This window comes from Ruditapes philippinarum, unplaced genomic scaffold (genome assembly GCF_026571515.1).
Source record: "Ruditapes philippinarum isolate M1 unplaced genomic scaffold, ASM2657151v2 ctg452_1_1_1_1, whole genome shotgun sequence".
Taxonomy (NCBI): Eukaryota; Metazoa; Mollusca; class Bivalvia; order Venerida; family Veneridae; genus Ruditapes; species Ruditapes philippinarum.
The window spans coordinates 204424-226767 of record NW_026859349.1 but is presented as its reverse complement, the minus strand read 5'-3'; the positions used below and the strand labels follow the sequence as shown (position 1 = coordinate 226767).

General features: G+C 31.0%; 1 protein-coding gene across 1 annotated transcript in view; it reads right to left on the bottom strand.

Annotated features, from left to right (window-relative positions):
• Positions 1 to 22088, bottom strand: part of LOC132756147 (uncharacterized) — a 29616-nt gene extending 7528 nt beyond the window's left edge. Inside the window, exons 1-5 of the mRNA XM_060747142.1 lie at positions 21129 to 22088; positions 12284 to 13294; positions 2657 to 2803; positions 1242 to 1418; positions 15 to 197 (exon numbers count right to left, since the gene is read on the bottom strand). Coding sequence (XP_060603125.1) covers positions 15 to 197; positions 1242 to 1418; positions 2657 to 2803; positions 12284 to 13268 — 1492 coding nt within the window. The 5' untranslated portion in view covers positions 13269 to 13294; positions 21129 to 22088. The remainder of the gene's footprint in view (positions 1 to 14; positions 198 to 1241; positions 1419 to 2656; positions 2804 to 12283; positions 13295 to 21128) is intronic.
• Positions 22089 to 22344: the final 256 nt, after the last annotated feature.

Genomic DNA, 22344 nt, shown 5'->3' with positions numbered 1-22344 from the left:
AACTAAAAATAGACCTGTTGATATCATCAGTGCAGTGGAGGTATGATTATACTGTAAATGAACCTGGTGCTCATCTGACTGTTGATCAATTTGGTCACTGAATTGTGCAGGGTTTTCCATATTCTCACGAAACAAACGTGACTTAAACACACTATGATTAGTTTCTGTTCTGCCACTGCTTATCTCAGAAGAACGTGCTGAAATTGAATATTCAGGTCCTTCTGATATGACATAGTTTCTTTGTATAATAAAATAAAATGATATTTTAATTAAGTAACAAAGAGAGCAATTCCTTGAATGGTAAGTATGCAATATAAATACAATGTGTACGATATACTGTATATCTGTTTTCATTTCATTTCAACCACACTGAAAAACTTGTTTTGTAAAAATATTTCAATATCTATACTTAATTGTAATTGACCTGTTATATTAAATGGTGTCAATTCAAAGAAGTTACACCAAACTTACTGAATTAGAAGTTATCTATGATTCATATACATTCTATAAGTAATAATCCACGTGACATTGTATAAAAGACAAAAATATTTAGTCAAACATCTCATGGGACTGGAAATGACATCCTTAAAATATTAGAACTAGAATAAAATTTAAGAAATTAATATATCAATTTTTAAGCAATCATTCTGACAAAGTCCTCGGTTATTTTGGCTAGAAAAAGTTTTCTCTAGAATGCTACATGTAACAAGGTTTGTTTTCAATGTTTCGACTGTTTTACCTTGTTTTCTTAAACCTAAATGATCTATATTTGAGCTTGAACTTGAAGCCAAACAAAAAAGCTTTCTGACAAATTTCCTTGAAGCCCTATTTTTGATATGTTAGAAATAACAATTGCAGTAGTTATTTTAAAGTAATTTTTGAGATTCAACTTTGTTCTAAAGCGAAAATGAGGCAAATGTTTATTTTTCGAATATAGATGTATACAAATAAAATGATTGTGAATATTATAAGTAGTTTCATTGATGGTGATCACTGCTAAGTTGAAAGCTTCTCTTTCATTTTCAAATCTTATTACGTACTTAATTTTCAGACTGTTCAAGGAAATCATCATTATTAAAGTGCTTGCACAATCCGTAAAGTGAGTATCCGAGCAAGCAAAATTGTAACTTCCATGATCTTTAAGTATATAAACATATCAGTTTGAACACAGGTTGACAAAATATTGGAATTCAGTCAATTAAAGCAATGACTGTCATATATCTATGTATGTTTATACAAACCTGTTTCGTCTATTCTCACTTTTGAGTTTTGTAATTTGTTAGGTTGCTCTCTTAATTCTGTCCTAGTGGCTTGCAAAGTATGCACGGGACCATTTTCTTTAATTTCTTCTTCGGGTCCTATGTCTACAGTGCTAGACACGTTAGTAACTGATCTTCCTTCATTCTCTAAGGACGACACTGGTATACATGAAACAACAAATATATTTCCGCACATCTTTACCACATAATTTGTAATTCAAACAAAAAAGAATTTGATAGGCATATGGTGATTAATACATGTTTTATATTGCAAACATAAATAAAATAATCGAGCTGTTAATGTAAACCATATATCCTGGGACTCAACTGGGCGAACTGTACAGTCAAAAGGAAACTATTGGATTTTGATGCCATTATAAATAATACGACAGGAAATGTGATACTGTTGCCCGTAAATCATCCTTGTTCACACTGGTATATTTTAATACTAATGCATATTCCATTAAGGTAACTTTAAATTATAAAAGATATATAATTAGTATTATCGATAAGAAATTTTAAGTTACTGTAGTCATTGATTAAACAAGGATTTGACATCGACTGTTCTTGTGACCTTGACCTTTTGATCTCAATACGAGTCGTAGACAATATCCCTACCTATTTCGACAAGTCTGGTCATTTTTTTTTCATTTGAGGCATTGAACGGACAAAGATTGAAGTGACCATGGTCCGTAATCGTATTGTCTCAGAATCAGTAAGCGCTAGCCAAGGGAAAGTCCTTGAAGTTTAATATTAATGCTATGGCACAACATGTATGCCTTTTAGAAAAATATATAAATTCAAGACAATGTTTTAAAAATACAATAAAATACAATGAAACAGAAACAAAAAGAAACATGGTATTGATGTAATTTTTACAATTATATCAGAATAAGACTGACATGAAAAGCAACGGTTACCATAATGTGCAACTATTTAACAGTTTTATTACTGATATATTTTATAACACATGTTACTTTTAAATATTATATAATTCAAACCAGGACTGTCCTTATTAATATCAGATTGCTCAGCGTCTCTTCGTAACAATCGACATGTAAAATTTACAAACATCTTTATAATATTTAGACAAGTCGAACAACTCACAGGACGGACTAGAACTGTCATCCTTTGAATATTGGAACTATAATCATATGTATGAAGTGCATACTCTTTGTTAACTTATTTGTTATTATTACTTTATTCTAACCATATGCTAATTGACAATCACTGTTCATAACCGTAAATACGTTCCACTTGACTAATTTTATTATATTTTATAGAACAAAACATCGTTTGTTTACCATTGTCGTTGTAAGAAACAACAACTGCATGGTATAAGTATACCAGCAAAGTATTTTTTCCTGAATTCAAACGAACAATACCAAATTGATTACCTAAGATTTCTTTGGTAAGAGGTATATTCTGGTTAATATCTGTCTTTTGATTTGTGTCTATATCCCCCTCCTGACTTTCTTTGAGTAGTTCTGCCTCAGGCAACGGAGTCATTCCTTCGTCTGTGACTTGTTGTACTTGATAACTCTCTAAAATGAAATTGAAAAAAATACTTTCGACTTGATTATATTATTTGTGCTGTGTGGAGGCTGTAAAAAGTTTCCGCGTACACGCGGTACATTTAATCGAAGATGTTATATTACCGATCTTTGAAGATCGTTCAGTACGACATTATTGGTGTGGATATATGTTTTTGGTATTTTAAGGTCATTGTAACCGACCTTTTCAATTTGAGTGGTTCCTGCATTCTTACTTGAATACTGTATAATCACTCATAGGATATGCTGCCTCCTTTTTAAATTTGTCGTTTGACGTTTTATCTGTGATATGAAGGCTCCATTACTTCTTCTCCCCTTACAAAAATCAATGTTTACAGTTCCACCCATTGTTTCTCGTTAAGGCCACACGCACTCTTTTAATTGGGGACCATATGCATACAGTTGTGATGGCATGGCATCAGCATATGACATTGAAGGTTCCATTGATATTGCCATATGTACGCATCTGTGGATGTTTGTAATTCAAATTTTTTTTACCATTTTCGTGTATAAATGTTGAATTCTGCTTAAGTCGATGCTAGGGGACGTGGACGGTAGGTTGAATTTACCAGTACTGTCTTTGAACAGGCTCAGTCAAACCGAGCTTGCAACATTTTCAATATGAATATGTTGAACTTTCTTTCTTTAGGGATTCTGTTTTTCACTATTTTGTAAAGTTTTCAATATGATTTATAAAACGTAAATATTACTGTTGATGACTTCATAAATTATATATTGAAGATTAATATGATATTCAAAATATCAAAAATTTCCCCAAAGAATTGATCATGTTATTTATTTTTTTATTTATCTTTTTCTTGTTTTGTTTTAAATAAGTAACTTAATACAAGTTTATCTTAATATACAGAAACCCTTATGGTGATCGAATAAAACAAAAAAGTAATTAATACATACATACGTTTACTTAATTACATTTGTATCCAAATATGTATTAAACTCAATTGGTAATCAATACTTTTGTTTTAATATTCATGGACATTTAAACTGAAGCCTGGTAATTTTTAACATAATAAATATGTACATGTCTATTTTTTTAGTTTTTTTCTAGTGTCCACAAAGGAAACAATGGAGGTAAATAATTATCTAATTTTGCATTAAAATTATTAACTGATTAAACTGTCATTTTTTTCAAACAATAGAAGACGTGTGTTTAGAAAAGAACTTCTCGGATGTTCCGTTATAAGACATAATAAACAGATCTCTGTCCTTAACACATGTTCATAAAATTCTAATTTTATTTAAGATTATGAGAATAATACAGCTACCAAAAATACTTCTAAACTGATTACCTAAGTCGGCAGGGGTCACCTTATTATTTTCAATACTCTGTCTATTTTCTTTCTCCAGATTTGTCTCTATCTCTTGATTTGACTGCATCTCTTGTCTCCCATTGAGAAGTTCTACCACAGCCTTGGGAACTGTTCTTTCTTCAGTGACTTCTTCCTCTTTGCCATAGCCTGTTTTTGAATTAAAATGATTAAGAACTATTCGAATTGATAATTGGTAATGAAGCTTTACATCGTTTTGAACACAATTATTCATTGCCGATAATGAAAGAAAGATCGTTTTTGAATTTGAAAGGAATTTAAAATATACTAGTCACAGGCCGAGATCAATATGTTTAGAATTGAGCTTATCAAATACAATATCTTATTTATCGCAAAGAATGAACAGTTTACAATTAACAAGACAACCATGTTTGCCCCAATATCACTTACGTGATAATAAAGCTCAGAATAACATGAACAATAAATAAATGGAACAATATACTTTTAATTATGAATAAAGACAAATTTATATAAAATCTTAAATTCAACCTGATATCACACAATTATAATGTACATCTGACAAGTACACATGAAAAGAAGTGATTTTTCTTTCGTATTTTGACTCTGTAAACTTCACAACCCATGTTCGAACTACCAGTAATAGTTATTATCTCTAAACCTATGTGACAAATTTCTTTGATATTTGAAATGAATATGTAACAGCTAGAGTGTTAGCACGGCTTTTCTTTATAACTGGGTTTGAAGACCTGCTTTGTGCCAGAGGACACATATTCAATAATAAAATCATTAAGGGAACATTACCGACACATTTTTAAACTTAAGCTAAATATCATGTAAAATAAAGTTTCGGACATTTATTTTTATTCTTAATGGTCTGCAAATGTAACAAGATTAATCCATATTTTGGATCGACCTCAGTCATTAAACACGACCCGAAAAAATAATCCAAACAACATTTCCGACAATTCTTCTAACATTTGGTTTTACAAATGTTACCGCCAAAGAGTAACTAGGTTTGGCAATATTTCTAGGCTCTTTGACATTGCTTTAGATGAACAATGTTAAAACTTGAGCCAGATGTCATGAAACAGAGTTTTACATGTAATCACACTATTCCAGGCTAAAATAAGAACTTTGAGAGTGGTAACAAGGATTTTCAATATTTGGGCTGTGTGATCTAGTTTTTGAATCTTAGTTTACCATTATTGGATGTTATTTACGCAATCTTTATGACTAATGCTAGGATTATGTAGGCTGAAATTAAAATTTGTTTAGTGTAAACAAGATTGTTTTCATACTTTTGCATTGTATCTAGTTTTTCACCTCAGATCACTCATGCTCAAACGTAAGCTTGCAATCAACTGACAAATTCATAGTTCATTTTGGCTGACAATGATACTTACATACTTGTTACATGCAACTAGTTTTTTTCCATATTTATGTTGTGCTATCTTGTTTTTTTGGCTCACAAAATGGCGGCCTAAACGCTCGGTAAAAGCAGTCAAATTGAGGAAAGCATACAGTTAACGTTAAATTTATATGTAAAACTAGGCCGCACGGAATCCCTGTATAAAACCCACGTACTGTTCTGTTGTTGGTTACTTTGTAGCTCTCTCTGTTTAGGCCTGAAAGTCGAAAAAGTTGTTTTGGGTGATGAGTACAATGGCCGAACAGGTACTAAAGTACGTTGTTTTCAGTAGAAGAAACGCATATTTTGAGCAAAATTAGCAATGACATCTTGTGCACAATCGGAAGTATGTCCGTCCAGAACATTTTCCATCCTTTGTACAGTTGCATAACGAAGATGTACATCTTTTTAAAAACGAGTACAATGGCCGAACCAAATTTAATGAGTACAATCAATGGCCGAACGATTTTATTGCCTATCCTATTTCGTCAAATTTTTCATTGAATTATGCTTGTTTCTTGCTTCCTGTCTTTGAAATCATACAATTTGAAATATGATATTTGAAAGTAAAAAGTAGGAAAAAGTATTAAATTAAATGAATTCAGTTTGCTTGCTATAAATTCTCATCTAAATAGTATTTTGCTTTAATAACACACGTGTACATCAGCGTAAAAGTACTTAAAATACAAAATTGAAATACAAACATGTCTATTAAATAGAATTTATTTCACCAGCAAAATATCTGTTTCAATTACATACGTAAAATTGTCAATTACTTTGGAAATAAAGTCAGGTTTTCTGCTTTTTTATTTGTCCTTGTTGTGGTTTTCTGTATTTCAGACGCAGAAAAAGAAGTTCCTTTAAATGAAAAGCATGTTTACGTATATCTATGAAATATATACACGTAATGTATATATTAGATTTTAAAATTGTGCTTATATTATCGTTAAAGCTACATGCCTCCAGATGAGTCAAAATAGTTCAATAAAATCAAACTTGAGGAAAATGTACTTAGATGTAAGGAAAAGTAAACAGTTTCAAGATTCAAGTAATAAAGGCTATTTAAGCATATTTTTACCACTTTTTGGTAAAATACGTAATTTGTAAATGTCATTGATAATGTGTAAATTGCTTCCTTTTGGTAAATATTACACATTCAAATACATTTTCAAAATTTTCATGAAAATTAGCATGAAAATTAGAATCTGGGGGCGTGCTGCTTTAAATACTTCATCACACCATATTAAGTAATCCAATATCTTTATTTCTTATGTGTTTATTTGCCGGCATTATGGCAAATCGTATAGAAGACGATCAGCTCCATGTCGTCACGAGCAGGTACACAAGGGGAAGGTATCCCATACATGCTGTGGGACATGGTTCCTAAGTTTAGGCAAATTGGAAAGACATTGGTTTGTAAATTGCATGTTGTACATGAAGTGCATAGCTGTCTGATATATCTACATACGGCTTGAGTGTCAAAGATGGAGAAAAAAAACCACAAGGAAATGGTTACATGTAAATAAAGAAAAGCTATTAAGATAAACCTGGAGCAATATATTGCCCCAATATCTGCTATAAGCAGCGACATACAATGTACTCTTTGTGTTGAGAAATGAACGCATTATATATGTTTCTAAATAGGTACAATTAAAGTACAAAATATCTTATGAGGACAGATATTAAGAAACCCGGTTATTATAGCTCCAACACCGTTAAACACAACATGGGAGCTATATTTACATCAATAAACTGATAGTATCTCTAAATTCTTATTTGTTTCAGTTATTTCAATGCAAAAACAAATTTGACCGAAACTGCATCAGTGCGAAGAATGTGACTGATCTTTTGCGACAAAATCTAAACTTGAGCTACACAAGTTATCCCATGCTAACCCACTCTAACTTGCAACATCCGCCCAAAGCTTTTCGAATTAGGGCAATGCTGATTGAACACCTTTCTTCCCATTCCGGCAAATAGAAACACAAATGTACATATGGAAGAGCCTACGTATATAGTCAGGGTTTGAGTAATCACTGACTAAAGTGTGTAATATCAAAGCAAACTCAGTGAAACTTTGTTTGTTTAGTCATTGTCACAAAAGTGCCTCTTATTAGGTCATCAGACTTTGTTTTGGCCATATCATGATATTTTTGTCACGTGCAGAAACGTCAATAAAGTTTACTGAGTGAATAACTTGTGTTGCTTAATCAGATTTTGTCGCAAACTGACTGCCTGAAACGGTGTTGATCCGCCATGGCTGTTTGCTCTGAAACATCTGAAACACATTAGAATTTTAGAAATACTATCAGATTACTAATGTAAATATGGTTTCCATGTTATGTTTAACGGTGTTGGAGCTTTTATAACTGGCTTTCATAATTTTCGATCTCATAAGAAATGTTGTACTTCAACTGAATCCTTTTAGAAACATATGTAATGCGTTCATTTCTCAACACACAAGGTACAATGTATGCCGCTGCAAATAATAGGGTAATATATTGCTCCTGGATAACCTTATTTCGTTTTCTTAATACATTTTTTATGTAACCATTTCTTTGTGTTCTTTCCATCTTTACCATACAAAGATGTAGAGATATCAGACAGCTATGTACTTCTTGTATATGTAATTTACAGACCTATGTTTTTGCAATTTGCCGAAACTTAGAAACAATGTCCCACAATGTGCCTTCCCCTCGTGAACCTGCTCGTGACGACAAGAAGCTGACCACTTCTATACGATTTGCCATAATGCCAGTAAATAAACACAAAAGAAATTCCTGTTAAGATATTGAATTACTTAATATGGTTTGATGAAGTATATAACGATAATATAAATCTCTGGAAAAAAGTGATCCCTCGGAAGCATTAATCACAACAAAAGTACATAAGAATTGCAGACTCGCTTTAATTGAGCACAATTTTAAAATCTAATATATACATTACATGTATATATTCGATAGATATACGTAAACATGCTTTTCATTTAAAGGAACCACTTTTTCTGCGTCTGAAATACAAAAACAAAACAAAAACAAACACACAAAAACAAAAACCAGACTTTATTTCCAAGATTTATGTAATTGAAACATATATTTTGCTGGTGAAATAAATTATATATAATGTACATGTTTGTATTTCATTTTTGTATCTTAAATACTTTTACGCTGATGTACACTTGTGTTATCAAAGCTAAATAGTACTAAGAAGAGAATTAATAGCAAGCAAACTGAATTCATTTAATTTAAAACTTCCTCCTACTTTTCACTTTCAAATATCATAATTGAACGATTTCAAAGACAGAAAGCGAGAAACAAGCATAATTCAATGAAAAATTTGACGAAATAGGATAGGCAATAAAATCGTTCGGCCATTGGACTCATTAAATTTGGTTCGGCCATTGTACTCGTTTATAAAAAGATGCAACACTTCGTTATGCAACTTTATAAAGGATTGAAATTGTTCTGGACGGACAAACTTCCGATTTCGCAGAAGATGCCATTGCTAATTTTGCTCAAAATGTGTTTCTTTTACCGAAAACAACGTATTTTAGTATCTGTTCGGCCATTGTACACAATACCCAAAACAACTTTTTCGACTTTCAGGCCTAAACAGAGAGAGCTACAAAGTAACCAACAACAGAACAGTACGTGGGTTTTATACAGGGATTCCGTGCGGCCTAGTTTTACATATAAATTTAACGTTAACTGTAAGCTTTCCTCAATTTCACTGCTTTAACCGAGCGGGTCATTTTGTGAGCCCATTGTACGATTTTGGTCACGTGATCATCCGCAGTGATCAATAAAATGTGGTACCCCCATGGGCCTCCTTTGAGATTGAGTGAAAAAATTGCTCCGTAAATTACTAAAGGCGTTAACATCAACTTTTAAGGCTATACAGTTCGCGGGATTGCTTTACATTTACATGTCATTAACAACATAATTTTTAGATTTGGCAATGTTTTGTCGATTCGCTTTAGGTGATATATTCCGATTTTTGTTATGTGTATTCTTGAGTAAATGCATTTAACTGGTATTGAATCATCAATATAGTCTGGATAATTTTAAACCAGCCCTTGTATTTATTATGGGAAATATTCTGACGACTTGTGGAGCAAATTGGGGTGGAATGTGACGACCAGCTGTTAACCGACAATGCATGAACGGACGACAGACGAAGGACATTTATCGATCCTAATAGTTCACCCTCAAGTATAATTTAATAATTTTAATTTCATAGCCGTGCTAGAATGTTATATTTACATTAGATAATTTCACGTTTGTTTTAAAATCGCATATGGCATCTTGCAAAACAAACGTATATGCATGTCCTTACAAACCTTTTTAAAGAGTCAGAAAAAGGGGCATTTATAAGTGATTTATATGAAGCTAATTTATGTTTAATACTACCTGTTGTATAATTATATTTTCAAATCAATAATTTATTGTTAGAAAATTAAAAATTCGATATTCTTTAGTTTATGTGATGTATTTGTGTAAATAATAGCTTGTTCACATGTTCGTTTTTCCTATACTTTGACTATGCTCCTATTATTATTGTGTTTTACTATATTTCGAGAGGTGGAGCAAAAATCAATATCAGTTTTATTATGATTATGACTATCAATGTCCCTGTATTGCAATAGACCATAGCGACCTTTAGAAATTGTTCAAAACAAACGTCATGAAATAATAAAAGAGGGGCGATAAATTTAACCGTGTTTTATTGATAACTAATCTTTTATAGATTAAGGGTGTAACCAGTACCAGTCGACAAATAAAAGACAACGTTGCGTAAAACAAATATGTTATAGTCATAGTACATGAAACGAGTTAGTTATGAGGCCGAGACATTTTTTTTGCAGAAACATCCCGAGATGTCGCCCCAGCCAGTGTTATACCCCCGTAACTAACGAGTTTCATAAACTATAACTGTTTTATCGCAATGCCATAATGTTTTCTTTTTTAGTAAAATAAATAAATAAATAAATAAATCGTTAGCTACATTATAGTTATTCATGATAAGGTAGTTGTTATTTGTTTGGGTCGTCAGACCAAACAAATAATGGTAGCGAAATTTCAGACACTGATGCTGTTAATTGCAAATGCCGAAAGTAGTCCGCTTTTTGAAGCGGTTACTTCTCTTTATATGTACACTAACTATATGTAACAATCAGGGAAGATCACTGCGTAAAGATGGTCAAATGGCAGGCGCATTAATTTTCAAGCAAAATAGTTCCCGAATGGTCGAAGATTTCTAATATTGTTTTATTCTTTATAGATAAACATGCTTATAGTAAGCTCCATGATTATTTACATCTGGGTTAAACAACAGTTAGCGTCGAAATAATAAAGGTTACAAACCCTAATTTAAAATAATATGGTTTTCCTCAGACCGTTAACATATAACTTCACCGTGGCCGAGGGGTTCGCTCGCTCGCTTTGGAAGCGAGAGGTCTGGAGTTCAAATCCTAGTTAAGGCAACTCATTTTTTTTCAAATTGTTTAAGTCAAATAAACATTGAATTGAATATCAGTGTTGCAATAAGACTTATAGCCAATTTACTACAATTAAAACACCGGAAAGCATTGGTGGCACTATATAAAAACAAATTGGTTTATAATCTCACAACCTTCACCTTTCTGACATTCTGAGACCCAAACAAATTCAGCGCCTTCTGTGCTTTGATTTTAAGTTGTTTTCGCTGCCGCAAAAAAAAGATATACAAGTCTAGTTAGAGACATCCAATGTTAGAGGCGAATTGTAAACTGTTACCAATATTGATTCATTTTAATTAAAGGGCATTTTTCAGTTAAAATAATTCATTCGGTGGATGTACCTTTTTGATTAAATGAGAGTAAATTTCGTTTCATTAATTATCTTTGTTTATATTTTTCATTGTATTTATTTATTTATTTATTTATTTTATTTTATTTTATTTTATTGATTACATTTTTTTTTGCTACTGGGTATGTTCGTTACCACTGCTCCATTGGAGCCTCTGCGAAAAAAAACTTCATTGATATATAACAGGTGCGAGAAAAAACCGATATATAACAGTCCAGTTTTTTTCCTATATGAATCAATGAAAAAACTGTATTGTTATATATCAATACAGTTTTCAAATGCTCATTGAAGTGTACTGAGTAAAATGGGCTAGTAAGAACAAAGGAAAAGTTCCAAACCATGCGATAATACGTGTTATTAAAAGATAAATAAAAAACTTTGTGTCAAAAAGAAAACGACTTTGACTGGCATTTTGCTGCAAATTCGTATAAACATTTACGCTCCTGAATGTGGAATCGAATGGTGAACAAGTTTTGTATTTTCAATCCGCTTTGCAGGGTTTGACTGTATGAAAAGGGAAATCAAAAAGCTTTTAAAACTATCTTTTATTATTTTCAAGAATTATATTTTGGTCACTTAGTAACAGTTTTTTTTTAAATGAAGGATATTGGAGTTTTCCTTATCATCATACAACAAATTAATTTTTTGATCACTTTCACGCAAAATTCTAAAAGCACTAAAGGCTAAATGGCTGTAAAATCATATAAGCACGTAGGTAACAGGAATACAGAGCAAATCCTATGTCTTTACCACGAAGTGATAATCCTGAATGACTTTTTGTCGAAATAAAAAATTATACATAACTTTTTTCGGGGGGGGGGGGGGGAGGGGTATGAGACCCTTAAATCTATCAGGATTATGAAACAAATAGGAAACATAAAATGAACTTTTAAAAACCCGTACTTACTATTTCTGTTTAGCTCAGTCGGAAGAACGTCACCATTTTGCAAACCTTCACTTGACAACTCAGAAGATGCATGTGGTGTTCTCTTTATTAACCTTTGGTACTGGGATAAATTAGTGTTCCTTTCTACCACTTTTGAACTTTGTATTTCCTGCCGAAACACTGTCTTAAGTTCGGTCGTGTCCTGTGAACTATCAGAATAATCACCTGTTGCATGACTATTTTCATATCCTTGTTCAAAATTGGTTTCACTGTTTGTACTGTGATTACGATATGTTAGTGCTGGACACTCTTCACTTAAAAGAGGAATACTTTGTCCATATAATGGATTTACGAGCTCACCATGTACTTGGCTCTGATCTCTGCTTTCAATTTCACTCATTTGATTCCGGATTAAAGCCGGTCTCACTTCGAAAGTGCCATAATGTATATCTTCCAATGGACGGTTAATCAGTGGCACTGGGAGATCAGCTTGCGGAAGAATTCTGATTATCTCATAGCTTTCTGTTTGCTGACTTTCCCTGTCACTAAATTCAGTTCTCATTGACGAAGCCGGTAAATAAGTTGGTCCTGTTGGGTTTTGTCTTAGATATTCTCTTAGAAACTGAAACATGTCATTGATTTGTATGTTTACCGTGGATTGTTGTACACAAGTTGGTGAAAACTGACGATGAATATCATTTGGATTATCTGTTACTTGCCAGTTCCCTCTTCGATAACCACAACGGTAACAGATAACAACATCTTGATAACTGCTGTAGTAGAACCCAGCTCTTATAAACTCATGGATAGCAACTGCAGAGTTAGGAAATAAGTAGAAAGATATATATCTGACAAATTCGTTACGCATTTCTCGACTAGTGAATCTTCTGTTAAAGTAACAACTTATAATGATACTTATTATCTGGAAAGACATCCGTGGATCTAAAACGAAGTCAGGGAAGTCTTCAGTTGGTATAAAATCCCCACGATTGTTATTGTCACTCATGATGGACTGATGATGAACAATGGAAACTGAAAGTAAAAAAAAAATTGTGTATACTCGTATCATATTATATGTTTCTATTAGATCACTGCTAAGTCCAATTATGTATGGAAAATTTAATCATTCATCAGACGGTTGTTAGATATTTTGGTATTTGAAGTAATTAGTAAGGAAGGCATTGCATTTAAACAGAAACGCAATGAAGTAAAGATAAGAATCATCTTCAACTTAATTTTAAAAATACTTTTAAATATCTGTAAAAGACGGTTAAAGCAGCAGGTCTTCCGATTCATGCTAATTTTCATGAAAATTTTGAAAATGTATTTAAAATTAAAATGTTGTTAGTAACCAAATTGAAGCAATAAACACATTACAAGCATCACTCACTACCCACGTAAATTACCAAAATGATGCCAAACTATTCAGAAATAGCATTTACTGCATTAGTCACGCAAAGAAATATGGTTTTAAATACTGCAAAGTCAACCAAAATTCGCAAACAAAATGTAAATTTTTACTTAAATATTTAATGTTTTTACTTTTTCTAAAATATCAGTACATTTTATAAGAATATTTTGGCTCATCTGGAGGCATGCATCTTTAAATATTTTCATTACAGGATAACTAGTACTTTATGCCTTTTTGCTTATCTTATTTTGACTTAAACTGTCCGGAATAATTTTTAAAAAAGCCAGAGATACTAATTCTTATTTAGAAAATCAAACGAGAAGTCAAATCGATGAAGTAAAAGTCTAAATTTAATGTAATAAAAATAATTTAAAAAATGTCATTGTAATTATTATAAAAATCAATACCCATATATGTTTTTATTGCACATTCAAACAAACATAAAAAATAAACACACATGCCCACCTATGGATTTATATTCAATTAAAGTATACATCTTTCCAATAAAATTTTTAAAAATCTTCATGTATTTAACCTACAGTCAATTTAAAATGCATATGCATTCAAAATCTATTTCCATTGCTCAACAAATCTTATCACAATAAAACCAGAATTGATGATAGTATTTACATCAAATTTTCTGTGTAAAGATTTATGACATAAACTTAACCCACATGTAAAACAATATTTAAGCCATTTTATCTTCTTTGTATTTTTTTTTGTTTGTTTGTCACACCGACACATTATAGGTCATATGGTGACGTTCAAGCTTTCTTGCATTATTTCAGGCACGAACAGGCACCTAAGTAGAACAACCGACGTTCCGAAAGCTAGCTGGATGGCTTCCACACCAATTCATCTTTAAACTGTTCATATATGTAGTAATCAAAAAAATCTTTTATCCCTTTTTAAACCAGATTTTTCATCTTTTTTGTCTTCCGTTTCATATAAACTTTATCAACATATTTATTTTCAGAAACAAATTGATGAATTTGGTAAGCTCATTAATTCATAAGTCTAGTGAGGCACAATGTAGTACAATTGATTACAACAGTAGGTCTTTCTTACTTTCTAATATGGTCATATTTCCTCTTTTCTAAAGACTTATCATATTTTAACATTTGACACTTTATGATCAAATTCTTTTAGGTTTATATCAAAGTATATACCAAAAATGTTGAAAGAAGTATAACCCATGATTATCATAATTTACACAGATCTCTATGAATATCTTTTTCATTCGATCAACACTACTTGCCTGTGTCTGATCATATTTAACTCTTAATAAAAACAAAGTCACAAATATCTCTAAACTTAAAAACAAAACATCAAATACCATCTAAAAGGAGAAACATAATCTACATAATGTAATATCATCTTGTATTCTATATCAATAAAAACACATTTAATATATTAACAATTTCTTATCTGAACAGACAAATATATGTAGAGTAAAATAGGGACAACTTTTCTACTACTTCTGCTGACTTTGAAGAACATTGACAGATTGACAGTAAAAATACAACTTCAAATTGGTTTTCTCTTAGCATTTTTTTTTATTAAAATCACTTCCTTTATGTTACTTTTGAAACCTAGACAATTGTAAGAACCCATTTACAAATGAGTCATAATAATATAATCTTAAAAAAAACAAATTCGGGTTACTTCAACGAATTTAAGAAAAAGATATTAATAGTAACATTCTTTAACAACTTTACATTTTTATAACCATATAATTATTATATTTTACGTGTATACAGAACAATTTGAATACATAAAATTATATTTAGAACACTCGTAAGATATGTTACTAGTTATTGATCTATTTAACACAACTGTTATTACTGTTATTACTGTTAAACTTTAGTTGGACCGTAAAGGTGTATTCACTTTAACCTTTTTCCTCATATAGACGTGTTTTGACGACTTTTTTCCACCCCAACCTCTTTAGAGGCCTAAAACAGTGAAAAATGTCCTATTTAGGCCCCAAACACTGTTTTTTGTTTGAGAAATGCTGTTAAAAAAGTGACCACTTTTTCGGCGCGGCCCCCATCAAAAAGATACTTCAAGGGGTTGCCAGAAGGGGAATGTGCCCCCTTCTGTTTTGGGGTTTAAAGAGGGGCGGGAGTCCTCCTTATCGCAGAAAAAGTTTGAACATGTGACAGGCTAAAAAATGGCCTCTGGTCGATCTTAAGGTGATGTGTAACTAACGCTGAAAAGCCTTGAACTCTGTCTCAATGTATTGAGAAGTTGCAGCACTTTGAAATCAGTTTTGATGTAAAAACATCAATGCAAAAGAGTGATTTTTCGCAATTTTGAGACGTCCCTCGTTGCCATGGTAACAGAAAATTTAAGATTGAGCATGTTGGTACATTTAACATATGTGTCAAGTTTCATCAGTATTTAAGCATTTTTCATAGTTTTATAGCAGTTGGAACTTGAAAAAGGAGGCTTTTCAATGAAAACGGCCAGTTTTCACAAAATGCTAATAGGTAAAAGATTAAATAATAGCTTTATTGATCGGTAGATTTAATTTAATACAATATAAAAATGTGAAATATGAACTGTTTCAAATTCATTTTCACAAAAGTTGCTATAGAGATATGTTAGTACTGTATATTATTATTCATGTTTTTCCCCGATTACTTTTTTAATTCTTTATATTCATCTTCTGGGAAATCCAAAGATAAGTAATCAATAACTTAAGTTTTTAAATGGTAAAGTAAATTACAACTTTAAAAAATTGACCAGTTAAATTGATTTATAAGACGTGATTGATTTATTTTGAATTTAAATTATATTCAAAGAAACAATGACAAAAAATGACAAAAACAACACATGTAATCCAAATGGAAATTTAACATATTTTTAAATTTTAGATGCACAAATGAAGAAGTTCAACCATGTTGTTATAATACTATTTTTCTTAACGCAAATACCAAATAGCATATATAGCAAGTGTGTTACACTAATATGTTATCAAACAATCAATCATGTAGACTGCAATTATGTGGTAATACTTCAATCAGACATCATATAGAACATAATTATATGTGTGATATTACTACAATCAAATATAAATTTGTGGTATTTCTACAATAAGATATAAAATTTGTGATATTACTACAATCAAATATAAATCATCTAATAATATTAATGTGTAGCACTTGTATGGTACCGCTACATTTTAATAACAAACATGCAGAACATAATTGTGTGGCATAACTACTATAATTACTATCAAACTTTTAATCATACAGAAATATAGTGTACCCATTTCCAACCATATAGAACAACACATCTGTGGATAACTCACATCCACATATCAATATATAAAAACAAACCAAACATTCAGTCTATTAAAAAAATATCAATCCGGTAGAACATATATTAAAGATATACTATGCTCATCTTTGTTGAAATCTATGAACTTTTTACCTTTTTACTTAATATATTTAATTTGAATGAAAGAATATACAAATTACATTCCCTAGTATGGGTAAAAAACAGATGGTCCTTTCTTAAAAAGGCTGCCATGTTTTGTTTTCTTTTAAATATCGATCTATATTTATATGAGGCACCTACAGTTTAAAACAAAACAAACATACTTTGAGTGAAGTCAAAACACGTTTAGTTTATATTTTTGACAGAGAATATTACTGTTTAACAATTCAAAATATTTTCAAGTTTAAAATTTGAGCATCTTTAAGTATCACCACAATTAAATATGAATCAAGAAGATATTTGTGGTAGTACAACCATCATGTTTCAATTATGTTACATGTGTGATTCTACTACCATCAAATGTCAAATATGTAATATGTATGGTTCCATGACCATAAAATACCAAATGTGTAAAATGTGTGGTACCAAAATGAATAAAATTATTGATATGTGCAACTGGTTAAAGAAATGAGGATATAAATTCCTTTCCTAGTCAGTTTCTCAGAATAGGAAGTAAATTGATAAACACTCTGGCATAAGTTTAACACTTAATTTGAGTATGATAGAACACAAAGACATAGATTGGTTTCAGAAAATGGCATTGTTTACACTTACCAACAGCCTTTCAGTATTACATACATGTATTTTGTTATGTATTTTGTTATGTTGTTACTTTCTGTTTGTTCACAACGATAACATAAACAATGCTATCTTAAAGATTTGTTGCTTACCAATGAAAAATTAAAAATAAAACCAAATGAAACAACAAAAATGAAATGGGCGACGCCAATTCGTCATGATATAAAACCAGCAAGAAACTTCCCCGTCCTACAGAAATGAAAATGAATCATTTAAAATTCACTTACAATATTTCAATCAAACATATTTCAACCGATTTTGTTTAAAATCTGGCTGTCATATAGGAATAATTCTAAAATATTGTCTCATTTCCGGGTATATATTCCTATGCGGCAGCCATTTTGTTAAATGATATTGTTATAATAGATCCGGGCTAAATAATATTGTAATAATCTCCGTTGTGCCGCATTTTAACCGTGTGATCATAACAGATAGAGAAATTGTACTTGCAATTTAAAGATTCTTTATTGATAAATTGATCAATAAAAAAGCCATATTTTAGTATGTTTACATTTTATATCGCAATAACTGTTTTATGTTCAATTTTTATGTAAAATAAAATAAAGTATCAGTATAATTTCGTCCATCGTATCTAACTACCTGTATCCGGTACTGATCATACTTTGTAGGTCTTACCCCGGTACGGAATTAGACCCAACCCGTTATAGTCTAGAAAGAAGTTATTTAAATTTTTGAAGTTGCCCAATTTAAGTTCTCTCTAGTCTGATTGGTCATAATTAAAGTGTATTTATTGCATGTGTGTAGTTTTTTGTGTGCTATAGGATGACTTTAAAACTTGTTTTTTGTGTATTTTTCAGGCACTCATTTGTTGGAGGTAGGGTTAAAATGTACTACCCACCAGCATTCAGGAGTTTTCAAAGTGGTGAATTTAAACAGTGTTAAAACTAAATGAAGATTTTGAAAAAAGTAAATGGCTAACATATTATATTTCGGGCCTCATTTGACTTAGATAGTGTTGATGATTAAAGTTGAAGACAATATATAATTCACCAACAACAGTGGAATTGAAAATTAAGCCTCAAATGTGACTAATTTTAATACTGTAGAACAAAGAATACGAAAAATCACCAGGCCGACACATACATAAAAAATGAGAAAAATAGGATAGTTGATGGATATTGACGAAACTTCGCATTATTGTTGTGTTTATGCATAGAAAACAAGATAATGCAGGATAACTCACAAGTTTAAAGTTTTTTTAATTTTAACTCAAAATTTTAATTTTGACATTTTAAATTTGGACATAATTATATTGTTGTTGTAATATCCCTTTCAAATGTAGATGTTTGTAACTGTGTCAGTGAGTAGGGGGGAGGGTACAGAGCTTTTGCATGAAAGATATATCACATGTTATTGAATTAAAACTGTGAAAATGAATTAAAAATTAAAAAATGAAATTTAAAATTTGTATAAATCAGTTTATAAATTAATACATTTTATTTTTGTTTAACAAATTATATGTATACAGTATCTGGCTTATTTGCATTTTTTATAAGATTTATATAGAAAATGATTATTTTTTTAGAGAAGTGCATCTTAAATTATGGACAAACTATGCATTGCAAGGAATTGGGGAGTGAGTGTTTTCAGACTGGTTACATTGGAAAAACAAGTGATTATCAAGCTCATTCCAGAGATCTCAGGGGCCAAACAAACATCTGCCATGGGATTCGAACATAGCACCATAATAGCCTATTGCTCATATGGACCACACATTATAGGCACTGATGTTTCAGCAAAGGATTAATGCAGTAATTATCAATATGTTTACATATTCACTATTGTCTTGCATTTCAATGAAGCAGAACTGACAATTGAACAGGACAATGTGATTTAACTTGTTGGAAATATAGGCATTTTCAGTGTGGTGAAACTTTTAAGTCTTGCTGTGTTGCAGAGTGTATTTGTTAATATATACACATAAAAGATTTTCTAGTCATTTAACAGTGTTTATGGATAATTAGCTCATTTGGAATAACACAGTTGGTGTGATTGTTATTGTTGTTGTTGTTGTTGAAGCTGCTACAGCAGTTAAGTTAGATTAGTTTATAAAGTCTAAACTGCTATTCCAGGCATGTTGCATTTTTAAGCACACAATATTTGGCCCTCCGTTGTGAATTAACAAATCAAGCCATTAATTTAGACATTATTTTCTTTTTCTATATCAGAATTTCACCACAAATGCCTCTTATAATTCCCTTCAACTAGTGTTACATATTTTTTCAGACCTTGCAGTTACCAAAGCCTGATTTTCCGTATAGGCCCTTTCCTTATCCTGGTTCAGATCTGTGGAAGAACTCCTACAGCTTAGTTTGGCAGCAGCTTTGTCAGGACACATTGAGGAGGTAACAGCTTATGTCTAGTTTGAAACTTTAGCTAGTGATGCTAACGACTCTAAAAGCTCGGGCAATATTTGGTAGATATTTTGATGCATATGAGAAGAATTTTTTTCTAATTCGGACTATTTTAAAACTTCTCAATGATTTAAAGTGGGAAACAGTATTGTGCCATCATTTAAAGCCTTATTTGTGTGAGAGTTTGCTAATCTTACTTTGTCAAAAGACATAGCCTATGGTGGCATGGTTACCTCTTTGCTTACCTTAAGATTACCATTGTTTGTCTTTATTGATATCTTAAGCAAGCAATATAGTGTATTTATGTTCGTACTTTACTTTATTTACCATCTTATATAGGTAAAAGTCATAATCAGTAAGTTTAATACAATATTGAAAGAAAAATATATCAAAAAGGCACATTTAATTGTGATCACTTGTATTTTAACCGAAAATTTCATGTTCTCTTTATAAGAAATGGAGATTCAGTTACAATGTTAAAGCAATTAGCTCTTATTCTTTATAAAATAACTACATTAGCCTGTAACATAAAACTTTATTTGAAAAAAGATCCATTGACAGAATCAAAAGATATGACAAGATTTGTAATATAAATATTTGCGTAAAATTCTTTTGGCCTAGGCTGATTTTTCGCATGAAAGTTTACATTTAAGAAATGGTACTGCATTAAAGTATTTTGTTAGAGACATGTCAAACCTATATGATACCTACACTAAATTACTAGGGGAGGATTATATGTTTTGGCTTATTATTTGAAAAAAGTAGATGGCTAACATATTATTTTTCGGGCCTCATTTGACTTAGTGTTGATGTTTGAAGTTGAAGACAGTATATAATTCATCTGTTACTTCTGGATGGAAAAATTGTGTAATATTACACCTGGACACAAAAACTTGAACTACTTGTATTTCGTAGATTCTAAGACAATCCCTTCATTGCAAGCCTTTTCACATACAAATTGTATTCTATGCTAGAGGATAATAAAAAAGGTACATACCTTAAGAGACAGTTTGGTTTCCCCAAACAACTGGTTTCACTATGTCACACTTTCTTGAATATGGATTTTCCAATTTGTTAAGATATAAAAACGGTAACGTTTGTAATTAAAATTCGCGATATGTTTTGTAATCCCCATTTGATAACAAAGTATGAAATAACGTTTTATCTAGTATATATCTAATCAAATTTACTGATTATTTGAGGCGAAGGAGAAGGAATTCAATGTGGTATAATTCCATATTTAAAATATTGTCTGATTAATTATGAAGAATATGTCAGTCTGTGAAGGAGAGGTGTGTTTTCAAACGCCACATTTGAGAAAAATTCATAAATATCAACAGTTTATTGCTAAAATATTCACCGCTAAAATTTGGTTATTTCTGTGTTGACATATCATTCAATGTTCTATCATTGTTTCTGCTTCCGGACATTTCTCTTATTCATTTTGTTACTTTCCTGTCTATTTGTCGTTTCATGTGATAAATGTTTTGGTCATTACAACTATATTAACTTTCCAATTCAATACATTTTGTTTCCTTACAATTAGATAATTATATTTTTCAGTACAAAAATGGCACAATATCTCGGTAATTCACAATCACATTTTTCACCCTTGAATAACTAAATCCAGTTTATTTATGTCTTTAAAAATGAAGAAGCTTTTTTTCAGATTCCAGAAATGTATGTCTAAAAGCACGTCATTTTCTTCAATCTGTAAAATAGAAAATTTAAATATTTTATTATACAGATATAACGAACATACATGTATAAAATAAAGTACAGCAACTGTTAAACTGATTGTGACAAATCATTAGCAAATCTGGGTATTTAATGACTTAGTATAGTAACTTTATATAGTACTTTATCGTAACAACGCAGTACAAATGGTGACTGATTTGTTTCTATAATTATTTTTTTCAGCGCGTCACAAGTACGTCACAAGTCTAAATATAGATTGACAACAGTGATTTCGGTGCATATTTACACACTTTTGGTCTTACTACATATATGTAAAATGGTCGTGCTAGAATATGGCATTCATTACAGAAGTACTAAGTAGTTTGTATTGATATTACATGCATATACGACTTCCAAATAAAAAAGAATATATTTGTTTGTTTTATTGATAATGCTACAAGAATATGCTACAAGTAGTGAGATATTGTTAAGCTTTCATGTGCGTTTTATAACATATTCACGAAAAACAAACTTTT